Here is an 18916-nt window from a genome sequence, read left to right on the forward strand (position 1 = left end):
GACGAATCATCCTGTATATGTTGCGACGGATATACTCGTATATCGTTATATGTATACGATATTTACACTATATATGCGTGCAAAATAGTGCTTCGCTGCCGGGGGGCAGGGAGGGGAGATCGGAAAACCGAGTGCGCTGCTATAATATATTGTATATACAATAATATGACCGAGACCGATGTCACCTATATATAGCCAGGTCCACACACGGACGCGCACTGTTAGTATTAAACGCGTTTTCATAATTTGTCGAGTGCACGCGACTCTAACAAAACCGAATTTTACGTAATAAAATTGGTAGTCTGTAAACGCTGGAGTTCGCTACAAACAATATTAATATATAACATAACATATACGCTTTTTTTGTTTTCGGGATAAAAAAGAAAAAAAATCTAAAAAAAAAAAAATCCCCTTCGCCGATCGCCACCGTCGCCCAACAACTGCACCGCCGCCGCAACCCCGCCGCCTGCTACACCCGTCCACGGGCGCAACACGTTCCCGCCGTGGTCGTCGTCGTCATCGTCGTCGCCATCGCCATCGTCTCGTGTGATCGTCGTCGCCGCCGGCGAAACCAACTCGCCTGCTGCCGAAGAAAATTTTAATAATAAACATTACATTATTATCATCTTTACACACGCGCGCGTAATATTAATATTATACAGCAAACGGCTCGCGTCGTTTGGTCTCTTCTCCTTCGCGTCTTCTTCTCCTTTTTCCTTTCGTCTCGCACAATCCTTCTCCGCATCCTCCGTCTTCTCACTTTTACAGCGACTCCGTCGTCTCTCCTCTCTCACTGTCTCTCTCTCTGTCTATATCTCTTTCTCTCTCGTTCTCTCCCTTTCACACGCTCTCTCTTTCTCTCTACCTCTCATTCGCTCACTCTCTCGCTCGTGCCCCCGTGTCGTCGATCGTACTCACAATAATATTTAATATTACATTACATACGTTCAACTGCACTCTGAGCAGCGTCTTCGGGTTGGGGAGGGGGCGAACGGCCGTGGCCTCAGAATCCCAAGGTGTGTGCGCGCGCCGCGCGCGTGTTTGTGTTCACCGCCGTCGTCCGGGCGTAGTCACTGGGGGCGCGCTCGCGCACAGTACACAGCCGGCGGACAGGCGGCCGACGCAGAGTGGCTATGGACACCGCGAACGGGGTAGTGGCCGGTGCTGATGCCGTCGCCGTCGCGCTGTCGCTGCTGCTGTTCGTCGTGCTCCTGATGCTGGCGGCCGCATCGGCGTGCGGCCGCGGGCCCTGGACCGCGCGCCGCCGACCGGCCACAGCCACAGCCGCCGCCCGCACCGTCGCGCTAGACGGGCCGACGGCGTACCCGGTCATCGGGTCGCTGCACGTCATGAACGGGCACAGTGACAATCCGTTCCGCCGGTTCACCGAGCTGGCCCAACGGTACGGGCCCGTTTACGCCATGACCATGGGATCGATGCCGTGCGTGATCGTCAACGATTACCCGTCCATCAAGGAAGTGCTCATCACCAACGGTTCCAAGTTTGGCGGACGGCCCGACTTTTCTCGATACAACGTGCTCTTCGCTGGAGACCGTAACAACTGTGAGTATATTATCTCATTTAATATATCATGTACGACTGCATACCTACCGGTGAAAAGTCCTGCTCTCTTCTTTGATCGCAGGAGTTAAATTTTATGAATGCGGTCGCACTATGTACAACTATTTAAATCCTACGGTTTAAGATAAACATACACTTATTAAATGGGCATTTAAGTGTTGTTACGGTAGTGTAAAGTCGTCAAAGGTTTTTGACTTATTCGTGTGTTTTCGCGCGAAGTCACGCGTCTTACACAGACGAGCGTATAATAGCCAGCAGTCACCGATCAATAATGCAGATTGTTATGTTTTTCCGAAGAAAGTTAATCAATGAAAATCTCATTTAATTCCCCGTTAAAAATAATAATTTAAAAAACGTAATTCTTGTCTGCGGACTGCCATTTAGTGTGTACGTTGTATGTATAGTATGTACGTTTTATATGACCTATTATTATTTTCGTGATTTTATTTTCATTCTTTTTAGACAAGTTTTCGCGGTGTGCTCTAGAATATAATTATACATTATGTATTGATGAGCATATTATTCTCGAAAACAATTTTATGGGCGAGAATTTCCCGAAACGAAATTATTATAAGTTATAACTAATACAAATTATTTATTTTTTTAATAATGTTAAAAATGACACATAATTAACACTTTTAAAACAAAATATATGTACTTACTTATTTTTAAATAATATTATCAACTTATATATCATATTATATTATTGATTTCAACAAAACAATATAATTTAATAAAAATATCGTCACTTAAAATGTCTTGTTGATGTAAATATTATGCATCTAAATCTAAAAAATAACTGATAATTACAATGCTCAAATATTGCGATCGCTATTTTTTTATACATTTTAAATGATAACACTCTAGCAATTTACAATAGGTACCTAAATAGTAAATACTATTGTAGTAATGTACATTTTAAGGTAAAAATTATTTTATATGCGTTAATATACTTATATAAATCGTTATATATGCAGATATATCATATAACAATATATATAGTTTTTTGAAAATTTATGTATATTACATATATATAAAATAATCATCGTTGAGTTTTTCAATTTTTGTACAATAATAAAACTGAATTATCTTTATGACTTTATTAGTATAATAAATAATAACTCTAGTATACTATTACTTGCACTTAACAAACTACTTAGATTTTATTTCTGCCCTAATTGATAAACTCGTGATGATTTTATATCATGACACATATTTTCTTATCTAGCTACTTTTTCAATGATTTTTAATTTTTTTTTTATATATATCGAAGAATGAATGCTATAACAATTTGAAGATGTATACAATACCTCTATGTACATACAGGTTATAAATTTCATCTTATTGATATTAAGAGAACGATAGTATTTTCAAATTTGACCCGAAATCTTCATTGAATATTCGAAATTTTCAATCGTTAATCTTTTTTATTAATGTTCTATAGGTACATTTTTAAAATCGTTCTATAAGCATAAGCAGGTATCTATTTTTGAAGAAATTACAAGCCGTCATTGATCAGACTAGTCTTATCAATTTTTTCGATTTATTATAGTATTCGTACACGTAAAATAATAACATATTATGCATATCACAATATTATTATTATACACCAATATTTTACCATGCAATGAACAAAATATGTAAATTTTCAAAACCCTATAACTGTGATCTAATTAGATTTTGTCTCATGCGCCTACCGCAATAGAAAATCTAGAGTGTTCCATTGTTATTAATAAATCTCATACGAATTTGAATCGATTCAATGAATACGTATTCATATTTATTATTCGTCTTACTTTGTTTAATTTTGAAACTGTTTATGTAAGTAATATAGGTATTCCAAAAATCACTGCGTAAAGTAAACATTTTCACTTATGAAATATTTGTTTTTTACGGTTATATAATACTTAAAAAAAAAATCCCAACACATCAATATTTATAATTATTTAAAAGTTTTCTAAAAAATTTTACTGCTGTTATTAGTATATAATTATGAATCAACTAAATACATTATTGTAAGAGTTTTTTAAATAGATACTATATTGATGTAAATATGCTCAATATGCAATACGTGTATTACTTTCATTATATAGGTATGGATGTCAATTTAATTACTAATCAAATTACTGGCTATGTATCAAAATAAGGATTTACCATACTATTATTTTATTTACATGAAATTTAACACTATTCGGAAGGTTTAATTGAGTTCAAATAATTTTAGACAAAGGGCAATATACTGTATTGAATATCAATTATAAAGTTATTGAACTTTGCACTCTGGTGTATTATAGTTTACGAAAAAATAGATACGAAATATCAATATTGTACCTAAATGATATTATATATATATATATATAAATGCTTAAGTTACTTGTTTTTTCTTATTTGACGATCATTAATAATGGTACACTGTGTCATTTATCTTTTTCCAAATCAAATACAATCATGGAATATTTATGGTTTTGTTGTCATAATTCATACTTTCCAATATTATTCATAGTGATACTTAATTAATAATTGCAACTAATTGCGATGTATAACATATCTAAATTATAGTTTCATTTCCTAATACCTACGAGTGCATACGGTACAGATTGTACAATGTTTCATTTGTTGCGTGTTTTTATTTTTTTTCCCGAAAGTATTTGCACATAAGAACATTAAAAGCCTAAAAACATAGGAACCAAATGATTTCTTTAAAAATCACTCAAAAATCTTCGCCTATACATAATTATATTATTAAATAACATTTTAATTCAAGTAAAACATGTTATAAGAACATTATAAACATATATTTTTTATTAAAACATAAAAATTTGCTTTAAAACTACTTTCGTATTTATTAAAATATTTTTTTACGATGTCCATAGGTATTAAATATCTTAAAATGATTTATTTCTAATAGATATTATATAAGTTAATTATTAAAGCGCGCAATTTATATGAAATTAAGAGTAATGATGAATGTATTATTCGGATTTATGAAATTCGGATTTTTGATATCCCGATTTTACAAATTATCTGAATAATTCGGATATCTTTTTAATTACAAATAAAATATAATTGTTAAAGTAAATTATGATAAATACTGTAGCTAATAAAATTAAACCATGAACTCATTGTTTTAATTTTTTTTACAATAAATTGAAAATAATTATTAGCTATATCAAAAAAACAAATTTACAAATCCAGATAATTCAGAAAATTTGGATAAGAATTTGATTCAAATCCGGTTTTGAATATTCAGATTTTCGAATAATCCGAATACTCGGATTTCATCCCCACTACTAATAATAATTAAAAGTGACTTTTTTATAATATGTTCCGTAGTATAATTAAGTAAAAGTATAACATAGTTTTAATGATCAATAATTATAGTTACTAATAAGCATTATTATTTCAATAGTATATATAATATATATATATATACATATTAGTTATATTACTAATCATAAATATAAATACATTTTTAAAATTTTTAACTTAGATAATGTTGACGTTTTAATTAAAGGAATTCGATGGATGATTACTAGTCCAAAGGGAAAATTACAAGTATCCCACTAAATTTAGTTGGTATAGAGAAGATTCCAACTATCAATACTTATAATAATATAATATACTACTTAGTGTCTTATAGTAGTGGTGTATTCACTATTATTACATTAATAGGTTTGAACATAGGCAAAAATAATACATTGACGTCGTTAAATATAACAAATGTCAATATGACATGTATTATGTTTATGAGATATAAAAAAAAACTAAAATTATTTTTATGTTTACAATTATATAGTTAAATAAAAATAACTCTTTTTTTTTCTCACCTATATTTTATACGAGATTTTTCTAACGTAAACATTCTCATAAGATAAAACAATAGGTTGTTCAGTTCTTATTATTACAGTTGCTTAACTAAACAGGAAAATCAAAAATGATGTTTCAAGGATTTTCATCTGACATCACTAATGTTTTGGCGATAGCATAAAAGTTATTGTTTATTGTTTGGTTCAGTTCCCATAGCCCTCTCCCTATTTTGGTTCGTGGTCTATTAGAATTTATCTTCAATAAATTGAAATTGAATATATCATATAATAAATATGAATATTATTAATTAATGGTCTTTTTATTAGAATTTAGTCTTGAAAAATTAAAAATAATTAGTTAATTTTAACCAAATTGAGTAAAATAATTTCTCAATAATTACTGATTAATTAGGTTTGATATTATATAGATTTTAAAAGGTCGCTTTGAAGTGATCCTAATTATTCTCATGAGTTATAAAAAAAATCCTATTTTCTTTGATTTTCTAATTAATATTTTAAAACATCAGCTGTAATCTATTCAAACACTAATGGATCACAATATGCTACTGAGCTACTGTGTAGTTTTGGTTATTAGTTGAAATCGAGCATTATTTAGAACACTAGCTGTTATCATAATACGAGTAGTAATATACGCCGATATATACACCACACATTACCCATGCTGGTATAATAATGCAGTGCGTAGAATCAGATCGACCGTTTAATATTATAGACGAAATCACTAACCTATAATTAAAAAAAAAAAAAAAAAAACTTTATAAACGAATAATCATCAATTGACAAATAATTAAGAAGTAAAAACTACATTTGAGTCTAAATTTACTTTAAACAATTAGATAAAAGGCAATCGGATGACTAACCTCGATGTGTTTTTGCTCTTCTTTTTTAGCTCTGGCGCTGTGCGATTGGTCGTGGCTTCAAGAGACCAGGCGGAAGATTTCTCGAATGTACTGTTCCCCGAAAGTGTGTTCGTCCAACTACGCTCTGCTGGACTCCGTCGCGTCCGACGAACTGGACACATTTTTGGAATCGTTGGCCGCGGTCACCGAGCGCGGTTCCGAGCGCGCGGTACAGGTGAAGCAGCCGTTGCTGATGGCCTGCGCAAACATGTTCGTCCGGTTCATGTGCTCGACGCAGTTCGAGTACGGCGACCCCGAGTTCCAGACCATGGTCCGGACGTTCGACGAGATATTCTGGGACATCAACCAAGGCTACGCGGTGGACTTCTTGCCGTGGCTGAGGCCGTTCTACGCGGGCCACATGCGAAAGCTGTCCGCGTGGTCGGCGCACATCAGACGGTACATAATGGACACGGTCGTGTCGAAGAGGAGCAGTTACGCGAAGGCTGTGGCCGCCGAGGCGGACGGCACCGGCGGCGGCGACGACGGCGACGAACAAGAACCGGCAGACTTCACGGACGCTCTGCTCATGAGCCTGCCCAAGGAACCCAGGCTCAAAATGGACCACGTGCTGTTCGAACTCGAAGACTTCATCGGCGGCCATTCGGCCGTCGGCAACATGGTCATGCTTGCCCTGTCCATGGTGGCCACCAGACCGCACGTGGCCCGAGCGATCCGAGAAGAGGCCGAACGGGTCACCGGCGGCCAACGTTTGGTCCGCCTCTACGACAAGCCGGACATGCCGTACACCGAGGCCACTCTGTTCGAGACGCTGCGCATCATCTCGTCGCCCATCGTTCCACACGTGGCGACCGAGGACACTACGATCAAAGGTGAGAAAAACAATATGATAAAATAGTTTCTAATGATTCTCGAACTCTCTGTAAATATTATAGTCTCTATACGCTCTGTGTAGACTCGCGGTTCTGCTGAAATCCTATGTGTACCTACTGTTGGAAAAACTCGAAAACCGCACACTGTTTTTCAACCGAAACAGTCCGGACGGTATACCATTTTGAACGTCGAAAACTTGAATTGAGCTCACCTGAAAATTTGAAAAAAAAAAAATAATCACTAAATTTTATTTTAAATCGCGAATATCGTCACCGCCCAAAATAATACCAATCTCAATAAACGCTACAAATACATTTTTTATTTAAAAATACATACCTGTGTTGTTGAAATCTTAAAATTAATAACGGTCAACGGTCTTAGAATATATCCTGATTCAACACGCGATCGTGGCTATATATACAATATGTAATTTTTTTTTTTTTTTAATACAACATAAGTGTACCTACCTGTATTTATATATTATTTATTTTTTTACGCCTTTGTTTGTTTAGGTTTCAAAATACCAAAAGGCACGTGCATCATACTTAATAATTATGAAATCAACACCAGCCCGACGTACTGGGACGACCCGGAAGTGTTCGACCCGAATCGTTTTGTACACCGCAAGTCCGACGAAAAGCCGTACATCCGGAAACCAGAATACTTTCTGCCGTTCAGCACCGGTAAAAGAACGTGCATTGGACAGCAATTGGTTTCCGGGTTTGGGTTCGTACTGCTCGCCGGCGTACTGCAGAGGTACGAAGTAAAGGCCTCTGCTCAATTGGTAATACCCGAGGCGCGTCTTGCTCTGCCGCCCGACACGTACCCGTTAATATTGAAACCGCTCGACTAATTTCCATAGAATTGGACTTCGATTATAAATAATAAATTGTTATGCAATCACGTTGACATCAGACTAACACGGCCATCATTATCGTTGTATACTAAATTAGATAACTATTGACTATTGTACATACCTATAAACGCATATAATACTATTATATTGTATTATATTATATTATCATATATGATATATATTTATTTTTATTTTAACACTTTATTATATTTTTATATAATAGGTATCGAATCACAAGACTGTTTGATTTACAATGTATTCGTATGTAAGAACATGACAATAATTTTAACCATGTCGATGTTTGATTCAATATAGTATAAAGATAGGTATTTTTTTCTATTTTTTTTTTCACTATTTAATAGACTGAAACACACTATTTAAGACAAATTTAGTATCATTCCAAAAAGTTTTTGTATCTATTTAATATATAAGATATAATTATAAGTATTTAATATAAAAAATATGATTTAATAAAAATTTCAATTTCAATTTTGATAGAGTATAAATATATTATTTTTTGACAAATGGAATTATTTTTTTATACATACCTAATATATTTGTTGAATTTCGATTTATATTTATAATTTATATCATATAATGTATTTTTTTTTATTTTATTTTTTTTTAATTGCTTAACGCATTTAGTTATTCTATATTTAAGAATTTAAGATTGTATTTGCTATGAAGTAAAATCGTACTGTACAAATAAAGACAAGAAATATATATATTATCAATAACAATAATAATTTTATAAGTATTCCCAATTTAGTCGATTGTCGTGTATTATAAAATTTAAAAAAATATTATAAAACTATATATTGCTTCAATAATATAAACACAGAACTACGATCAAGGCCATATTTAAGAATTTTTTTCCCCCGAATACAAAATTCTTGCAGGTACCCATTTTCAACACATCTTTCTAATAAAATATTATAGTGGTGGCTCAATATTTATTTCACCTAAGACCATAATTCATAAAATAAACTTATTTTAGATTATGAGCAGACTGATAAATGTATTGATTTTACTATAATGTGTGCGTGTGTGTGTCATTTTTTGCTTTTACGGCTATGGATATCCGCTTTAATATTAATATTTTTATCAGTATCTCTTCGACATTGTTGTCAATTAAACACTGTACTTGCCACCTGTCTATTATATCACTTTCTGATTGAAATACGAGTACTTGAGCTAAATAAATTACAGTTCTCTTAAAACTATCGAACACATAATAAATACAATATTATAAGTAGGTAATTCAATTAATGATAACATAGAATAGTAATTTTTAGTGTTGCTAAAGTAAATACTGATTAGTAATTACTATATAATATAAAACGAGTAGGTGGTGGGTACACGGATTAAGAATAACAGTGTCCGTGGATCAGTATTCAGTAAATCAACTAACGTCCAGTACTCATGCACAAAGTGTCATTTCATACAAAATTTTAAAATTTTTTATTCAAATAATATACAATTGTAACTCCTTTGTGGTAAGAAATATTACATACAAAATATACAATAAGAATATAATATACGTAAATATTATATACACAACTTAAATAAAGTAGTCGGACTTGGTAAGTTTTTTATTGTTTTTATTCACACAATTATACATTATATGTTATTCATTGTTGTAATCACGATTATAACGACAAATATGTAAATACAATTAAATTAATTAAATACTTTAATATTTTATATAGATAGGTATTGGGTATTGTTTATTTTTGGTTTTTATTTAATTATTAAACAATTAAATAGAAAATACAGAAAGGCTTTATCGGTATATAAACTATATAATAATAAATATAAATTGAGAAAAATCTGAACCTGAAAAAAACATTTTGTTTTAATAAATGACCGGATAGGAATTATTATGCCAACATAATAATACCTATATAACAATGATAACTTGAAAACTATCCCATAGCTATATAATAACAACAATATGATAATAAATAAGATAAATCCAATAGATATAGTCTATATCTATTGATATAATATATTTGTTTTAATCTAACATCACATTATAGTGGCATACGTTCACTTATGGCGTAATTTTAAAGTACTTTTTAGTTACTTATGTATATTATATGGATACACCTACTTTAATTAAATTGTATATATTCATAATTTGTTTTTTTCCTTAATTTTCTAAATCAATATTTTTTTGGATAATTTTCATATTATATTTTACTGAACTTTTTTACCGTTTACTTAAGAGTTAAGACACTGATACATTTTCTCGTTTGACAATTTCCAACAACAACGGTGAAGAGTATAAAAACACTGTCGCGGTTTTTCGTGTATTACCATAATGTACCAATTAATTGAAAATATTTAACAACATACTTCGCCTTGTAGTTAGGTGGTTAATAATGGCTAGTGAAATGTTTTATTAAATAATATTACTTATTTTGATGTTTAATTCTTATACTATAGTCTATAAAGTATAAAGTATCTATTTATAACAAAAAATTCTGAGCACGATCTACAAAACAGAAACTTGGATTTACCCGTGACTAGCAAGATAAGTTTTTTATGAAAAAAAAAAAATGTATATATTAAGGAGTAGTAAACATATTTATTATTTAATATATTATATTTAATAATTAATAATGAACAACTACTTAACAACTACATCGTCTACATCCTGTAGTTATAAAAACGAATAATTCTCGAAAATTTACGTGTATTATTTTTAATTTTTATTTAAATCAATACCAATTTGTATCTATAAATATAACTTCAATAATGTTATATAATTGGCATATTAAGATATTATAAATATTTTTATGGTTTAACCACTCATCAATAACAATTTCATATCATGACAACATTAACCGACTACACATAAAATAACATGTAAATAATAAAACTATTAATAACAAATTTAATAACCCTCACGATCTCAAACTTTAAAAAAAAATGCATATGCATACCTATAAGTAATAGGAACAAAGTATATCATGTATTATTATCTTAAATATGGATCAGTGATATATAAAATGCCAATTTTACCTATTTCATAAGAGAATGAAATCTCATGGCTTCGGGTTTTTGATCGTTCGATTTAAAAATTTCGCACAAATTAGATTCTTTTATAAATATTATTTTTTAAACGATATTTCAGACGAAAATATTGATTAAAAGTAGTAGAAAATGTTTACATCATGCTATTGTTATGGCTTATATTTCAAATTAAACGAATAAAAATATACCAAATTAAATGATTATTTAATGATATTATTTGATGTCCGTTAGCCATCATCCATGAATTTATAAATGTATTATTTATTTACTTAATAGTTAATACAATTAATAATATTATCAGCATATTAAAATAATATTATACCCACTAATATTAACGTTGTATTGTTTAATCAGAAGACAGAGACAGACATTAAAAGTATCACACATTATTAAAGTTCAGTTTTAATTATTACCAATAGCATGATAAATAATATTATTACATATATCATGATAATTTATTAATTACGTGACTACAATATAATTTGACATTTGATTGCTTAAAAATAATGTACTTTTTATCTTTTATTTGTAATTTAAATTTATATCAACGCATGCAATTATATCCAATATGGAATGAATAATACATTGATAAATGATAATAATATGACAGACGACTAAAAACATGATATAACCTCAAACTAATAATTTTATATCATAATATTCATAATCGTAGTTTTATTATTAAAAATAAATTATAAATAACATTAGGTGTATTAAATTAAGGATAAAATATCGTTAATATTGATAAGCCACATATATTTTTTTTTTAAAGAAGTTTTAATTATTAGGATTTTTATATTTTATCAGTTAATAAAGATGGACATATTGTTCAAAAAGTTAAACTTTAGTTAGATCATTATTTTAGTTCATCAATACTTACCTGACTGTTTACGAGAAATCGTGAAAAAATCAACTAATATTATAAATACTGATATTATCAAACGGCTTTAAAAAATTAATCAAAATATTGAAAATTATGTTTGGTAGATAAGTTGGTACCACTCAGAATTATCATTCAAATGTAAAAATAATCATACTCGTTTCAGTAGCTCTCAAAAATATGTACTAATTAATAATTATGTACAGACGTAAAGTTGAACATAATATAGACGTACAGTTAAATTAATTAATCATCCATTTTCAGATACATATAATCATGACTTCAATGCTATCATTTGTGCTGGAAAACGTACCCAACGATTGGGAGCCAGTAAGCACCTATAATAAAAGTTTTATTTTATTTGATGTACAAGACTATAGTACGGAGTCAAGAAAAGTAAAAGCAATGTTTAATATAACGTCATTAAACATTAAAAGTATTCGGAGAGTGCAAAATCCCTTTCAATATGGTCGATTCAAGTTGCGACAAGAAATGCTGAATAATTATTTAGTGGTAAGATAAAAGTATACGTTTTTATAATTTTATGATTAAACATTTTAATTTAATAGCAATAAAATTATAGACAATATTACTTATTAATAATAATAGTTTAATACACAAATATCGATAGATATATTAACGACTTATTCGTCAATATTCAGGATTTTTATACTTTTATAATACGTGACTAATTTTTTTTAGTTATAATGTACCAGCATAGTACTTATATGTTATAAATTATAATAAAAAGAAATTATCACTGAAGGCACAATAGCGATTTATACTTAAAAATTAGACTTTTATATGAAAATGAAACATATATATAGATTATACGAAAAGAAATTAGAATACAAAATTACAAATGGATTCGAACCTAACTGTGATGCAACCGTAATTTCTGCATGTAATAAACAATTTTATAATTATCTTTGTGTAATGATATGTATTATAAATTTCTATCTCCAACACAAATATTGCTTAAAGAAGATAAATAAATCGTTGGAATTTATTTATAATTATTAATTTATGTAATTTTTTTTTTTATTTAAAAATTTGTATAACATCACTATTATGTATTCTGATATATTTTTACTGCATAAATTGAAGACACAAAAAAAAAATCAGTAGTGCAGAGTCGAAATAAAAACTACAAAGTGCCATTTTTGAAACGCTTGGTTAGATTAGATTAAGTTAAGTACCCCAGTCGCGTTTCTGCAGTCATAGTGTTCGGTTGTGCTTTCCGCTTACTCTTATCGCAGTTACCGTTATTGTTTTGTATACATCGTTAGCGCGGCTTATTACTAATTATGTCGTCGTCTTCGGGCGGCGACTCTCGTGTGAGCAAATCACCCGCCCCGAACAAAATAAAACCTACGCTGTCTACCAATCGTTCCTTGGATTCCAACTACACTCTCGTCGTATCAAAAAAAAATGCACGTAAGTCGAATTCTAATGTACTTACACCCACGTCTCCCGGACTTCAACATATTATGGAAAACACTCCGGTTCTAAATACGTCGCCTTCGACCTTCAATTATATGGACTCCGCACCTATTGACAACAATCTGTCGATAGACCCGGTCACTAATGACGGTTTATCTATTGATAATGCTAATGACCCTACATCGATTTTAGTACCTGAAATAAACTCTATACCTGCAACCACTTCTATACACTCCACTGTTATTTCCAATGATATAAATATGTTGTCTCAATGCTCACAACAGACCTTCCCATCCGATTATATTGGCCCCGTCATGATACTAGTTGAATGCATTGATTTAAATAAAAACTTGGGGAATTGGCACCCAATAAAGGCAGCAAAATTTTTTTTCTACTAATTTCACCGGCATAACCAATATCAAGCCCGCTGGCTCTAAAAAAATCAAAATTAGCTTTGATTCGATTTCGAACGGAAATCTCTGTTTGAACTCCGAGACTTTAAACGAACATGGTTTTACAGCGAATATCCCATCGAACCTTATCTACTCTTTTGGTATAATAAAACTAGATCCAGACGTCTCCGAGGACGATTTTCGGGATGGAGTTCAATCAAGTTCTCCAATTGTAAGCTTCAAACGCATATCTATTAAAAAAGATGGCAATATCGTAGCTACACGCATCGTTGAACTTAAATTTTTGTCTCCTAAACTACCTCAACACATTTCGATCTACAATATGATTTTTGATGTAAACCCCAGCATCCGTTCTCCGGTACAATGTAACCGTTGTCTACGTTACGGACACACGCAAAAATTCTGTCGCAGTGATCCAAGATGCGGTCACTGTGGTGGCTCCAAACATTCTATCACAGAATGCCCGACCGTCCACACCACGGACCCCTTATGCCTCTTCTGCAAACTTCCTCATGCTGCCACTGATCGTAGTTGCCAGGAATGGTCTGTTCAAAAGGACATCAAGAGAATCATGGCTACAGAGAATCTCTCTTACAGAGACGCCTTAGATTTTAAGAAAAATAAATATTGTACGTCTGCTTTTAAATACTCTGATATTGTAAATAGCCAACTTCCAAATTCTAATAATTTAAATACTGATATCCCTCTTAATGAGGAGAACTTTCCTATTTTAAATGAAAGTCATCATTTTTTTTAATTCTAAAAAAAACAAAAGAAAACCTCTTAATATGTCAAATAATAATAGAGTTGTCCTACCCGTTGTTTCATCTTATTCTCCTCCTAATGGCAGTTATTTAAATAATATCTCTAACCAACACAACCCGATAGTGAATAATCTAAACGATCTTTCTTGGGTACATACATTATCCATAAAATTATCCGAAACTTTAATCAACTCCCCCTCCTTATCCTCTCCTTTCTCCTCCTCTTCCCTTCAATCACTAATTGAGTCTTCTCTAACTTCCTTACTAGCTATACCTAATGTTAAACATTTATCCTAAACGCAAGTACCTAGGATATTTAATTACTCTAACATATTATTACTCTAGACTCACAAATATCTATATGCAACTCATATGTCTCTCAACATGAATAATAACTTTTTTAGCAACAACTTGATTATCTTACAGTGGAATGTTAGAAGTCTTTCAGCACGTCTCCCGTCTCTTATGCACCTCCTTCATGCACATAGGTGCTCTATTGCTATACTTTCCGAAACCTGGCTCAATCCCTCCCGTTCTATTAATATACCTTTTTTTTAGAATCTACAGATCTGATCGACCTGATGGGTTTGGTGGTGTGGCTGTAGCAATTCATCATTCTCTTAAATCTAGACCAATTCTTATAGATAATAATATTAGGAACAATCTCAATAATTACAAATTGGATATTATAGGCGTTGAGATTGTATCAGAATCATCTCCTCCCCTAGAGATATGGTCCTGCTACATCCCTAGTAGTTCCAACGTTCCTGCTATCGTTTTGCAATCTCTGTTTAGCCTGATTTCCTGTAATTCTATTCTCTGTGGCGATTTTAACTCCTTTCATCCGGCCTGGGGCTCCGATTCTTCGTCTCCCCGTGGAAACATTATTTACAATACTATAGATTCTCTCGGCCTTTGTATACTCAATGATGGCAGTCCTACCCACATAGGACGGCTTAATTCTACGGACTCTGCTATAGATCTATCTTTTTGTTCCCCAAACCTTTATTGGAACCTATCCTGGCACACTCTGGGTGAGCCTCATGGTAGTGACCACATACCTATTATAATTTCAGCTACTAACAGGAGTCTCTCAAATTTTACCCGATCTCATCATCAACCCAATAACATTCTCATTAGGCACACACCCTATAACTTCAACAAGGCTAATTGGACTTCTTTTAGACTCAATATCCATGACGCGATCTCCTCGGCTGCCGAGGACTCTGCCTTAATTAAGTCTTACTCCAACTTTACAGAAATTATATTAAACGCCGCAAATTTGGCTATACCAGTTAAAAAAACCAATCCTAAATCGCATACATCCTCTCCCTTGTGGTGGAACCCGTCTTGTTCGGAGGCCGTCAAAACTAGATCCTTACACTTTAAAATTTTTCGTCGCTCTGGCAGTTTATCTGATCTTCTCAAATACCGCAACGTCTGTGCACACACCACTCGTCTTCTTAAAAATGAAAAAAGAAATAGCTGGAAAAAGTTTTGTTCCAATTTAAACCCCTCCTGTTCAATTCAATATCTTTGGGCCACAGCTAGAAGATTTAAAAATTGTGTTATTCCCACCATACGCCCTGATAACGATGATTGGTTTGACGCATTTTGCGCTAAAATTGCTCCGAGCTACGCCCCCTCCGAATTAGAAGCTAGTCCTCCTTACTACCCCCTTACGTCACATCCTCACGTTCTTTCTAACAAATTTACAATCTCCGAATTAAAGTTTGCTATATTTTCACGGAAATCCATTGCCCCGGGACTCGACAACATTTCGCCCGCACTGTTAAAACAACTTCCTGATATTGCGTTAGCCTCTCTTCTTGATATTTTCAATAATTTGCTAGTCACTCAGCTGTTCCCTACTTCATGGAGTTTCTACAGAGTCATTCCGATACCTAAATCGAATTCTAATACATCTTTCCGTCCTATTGCACTATCCTCCTCACTATGTAAAGTTTTTGAGCATATGCTCAAAACAAGACTTGACTGGTGGCTCGAATCAAATTCCATACTGCCCCCTAATCTTTTCGCGTTTAGGAAAGGCATGGGTACCATAGAATGTCTCTCAACTTTCATTGGTAACATCTATCATTCCTTCAATAATAAAGAATATTTTGTTGCCACTTTCATAGACATACGGGGTGCGTTTGACTCTGTTAATATACATATTCTTGTTGATTATATTATCTCTTTAAATGCCCCTCCGGAATTCGGCAATATATTACTCTCCCTTTTCAATAAAAGGAATCTCGTTTTCTCTTCTTCATTTGGTTCTTCTAGTTCTCGTTCTACATTCACAGGTCTCCCACAAGGAAGTTGCCTCAGTCCCCTTCTATTTAATATATACATGAGCCTCGTTGCAAAAAATTTCTCAAGGTCTGGCCACAACTGCCTTATCTACGCGGATGATATGGTCATCTTTTCTTCAAATAAATCTCTACCTCTCGCCATAGAACGTTTAAATGCTGCTCTTCAAGATCTAATAACCATTTTATCTAATGTATCTCTGGAAATCGCTCCTGAGAAATGTAAATCGGTTATTTTTACTCGGCGCAAATATTTTGATCCACATAACATATACCTAGACAATTACCTCATTCCTTTTGCTACAACCGTAACCTATTTAGGCATTACCCTTGATACTAAACTGCGTTGGATACCTCACATATCTTCACTTTCTCTCTTCACATCCCGTTGGTCAAACTTCCTCAGGACTGTATCTAATACTTGGTGGGGATCCCATCCTTCTAGCTTGCTATCCATCTATCGCTCTATCATACGTTCTAAATTGGACTATGGTTGCTTTCTTTTCGGTTCGGCCGCCTACTCCAACTGGAAAAAAATTAATATGCTCCAATCGTCTTGTCTTAGAACTATAATGGGATATATCAGGTCTACCCCTGGTCCGGCGATGGAAGTTGAAACCTTCTGTCCTCCTTTTAATATTAGATGCCGATGGCTCGCAGGAAAATTCATTTTAAAATCTTTAGCGCATTCCAACCACATTATATTCGATACCTTCTATTCTCTATATATCACTTGGCGTTACACACCCAAGTCAATGCCGGTCCTATCAATTGCTGCAAACTCTCTCTCCAATTTTCACCAATTTGTCTTAAATTCTTATAAACTTCCACTCTATGAGCAACCTTTTGACTCTCTCCTTTATACCCCTTTAGTCCAAATTGACAATTTTTCTAATTTTTCACACGTTGAACTTAAATCTATGTCTTCTTCTTTTGTTAATAAACTTTTTTCCAATTTCCTCAATCTTAATTACCCCAACTTCACTATCATATACACCGATGGTTCAGTGTCTCCTTTATCAGCCGGCTATGCCTTCTATATTCCCGAACTTCATATATCTTTCTCTAACAATCTCCCTCCTTCGTCCTCTTCCTTCACTGCTGAATGTTACGCTATTTTCGAAGCTCTTCTTTTTATTTCTGATTTAGCCCCTAATAGATACTTAATTGCTTCTGATTCCATGTCCTGCTTACAATCTCTTACATCTAATCCATTTAATTCTAAATTATCCCCTCTTGTTTTTCTAATTAAATCATATATATACACTCTCGAGCAGTCCAATCATCATATTCAATTTTTATGGATCCCTAGCCACATCGGCATACATGGGAACGAAACGGCTGACGGGCTCGCCAAAGCTGCATCCTATACTATCCTTCCTCCTCTTGCGCAATTGCCTTGGACCGATTTTTCCCCTTTATTGCGTCGTCATATTATCAGCCTCTGGTCCAATCACTGGAATAACCTGCCTGCTCACTTTGCTTCTAGGTATAAATCAATTGTCCCCAGTATCATTAATAAAAAAACTTGGTTCTACAACTTAGACCTACCAAGGTCTATCATTGTTCGTTTTAACCGACTCCGCGTGGGTCACTCACTTCTTCCAGATCATGCATACAAACTTGGCCTAAATGACTCTCCCCTCTGTACACTACACATAACCGAAAGCATCTGTGACATCTCTCATTTACTATTTGACTGTCCATCATTGTATTCTAAGCGCACATCCTTGATTAATTATATTAAGTTCTTAAACATTCCTCCCACTCTCCCTTCTATACTCAACACCCAAGTCGAAACAGTTATAAAAAAAATAATACATTTTTTATTGGAAGCTGGCTTTGTAATTTAAGGTGGTATCTACGCACATTATTATTTAATTAGATATTATAATTTGTTACTTCTTTCTTTTAACTACCTTATTTTGTGTTTTACTATATTTTTGTCATAGCTATTACTTGTTTTACTTAATAATTGTTGAGCTATTATAGTTACATACTAAAAGCTAATAAAAAATAAAAAAAAAAAAAAAAAAAAAAAAAAAAAAAAAAAAAAAAAAAAAAA

At 32.8% G+C, this 18916-nt stretch overlaps 2 protein-coding genes and 1 pseudogene across 2 annotated transcripts in view; all 3 read left to right on the top strand.

Moving 5' to 3' along the window:
* The first annotated feature begins 1067 nt into the window (after positions 1 to 1067).
* Positions 1068 to 8158, top strand: LOC112594255 (cytochrome P450 307a1-like). The gene is made up of 3 exons (XM_025338947.1): positions 1068 to 1563; positions 6298 to 7140; positions 7654 to 8158. The coding sequence occupies exons 1-3, from the start codon at positions 1134 to 1136 to the stop codon at positions 7992 to 7994; spliced, it is 1614 nt and encodes a 537-aa protein (XP_025194732.1). The 5' UTR covers positions 1068 to 1133; the 3' UTR covers positions 7995 to 8158.
* Positions 8159 to 9516: 1358 nt separating this feature from the next.
* LOC112594248 overlaps positions 9517 to 18916 on the top strand; it is an 11041-nt gene continuing 1641 nt past the window's right edge. The window contains exons 1-2 of the mRNA XM_025338939.1: positions 9517 to 9580; positions 12181 to 12429. Of these exons, the coding sequence (XP_025194724.1) occupies positions 12193 to 12429 (237 nt within the window). The 5' untranslated portion in view covers positions 9517 to 9580; positions 12181 to 12192. The remainder of the gene's footprint in view (positions 9581 to 12180; positions 12430 to 18916) is intronic.
* On the top strand, positions 13096 to 14854 carry LOC112594247 (annotated as a pseudogene).

This window comes from Melanaphis sacchari, unplaced genomic scaffold (genome assembly GCF_002803265.2).
Source record: "Melanaphis sacchari strain LSU unplaced genomic scaffold, SCAv2.0 Contig225_pilon_pilon, whole genome shotgun sequence".
NCBI lineage: Eukaryota > Metazoa > Arthropoda > Insecta > Hemiptera > Aphididae > Melanaphis > Melanaphis sacchari.

Coding starts and splice junctions, on each gene's coding strand:
- LOC112594255 (XM_025338947.1), top strand. CDS start 1,134: ATGGACACCGCGAACGGGGTAGTGGCCGGTGCTGATGCCGTCGCCGTC. Junction 1,564..6,297: donor CGCTGGAGACCGTAACAACT/GTGAGTATATTA, acceptor CTTCTTTTTTAG/CTCTGGCGCTGTGCGATTGG. Junction 7,141..7,653: donor CGAGGACACTACGATCAAAG/GTGAGAAAAACA, acceptor TTGTTTGTTTAG/GTTTCAAAATACCAAAAGGC.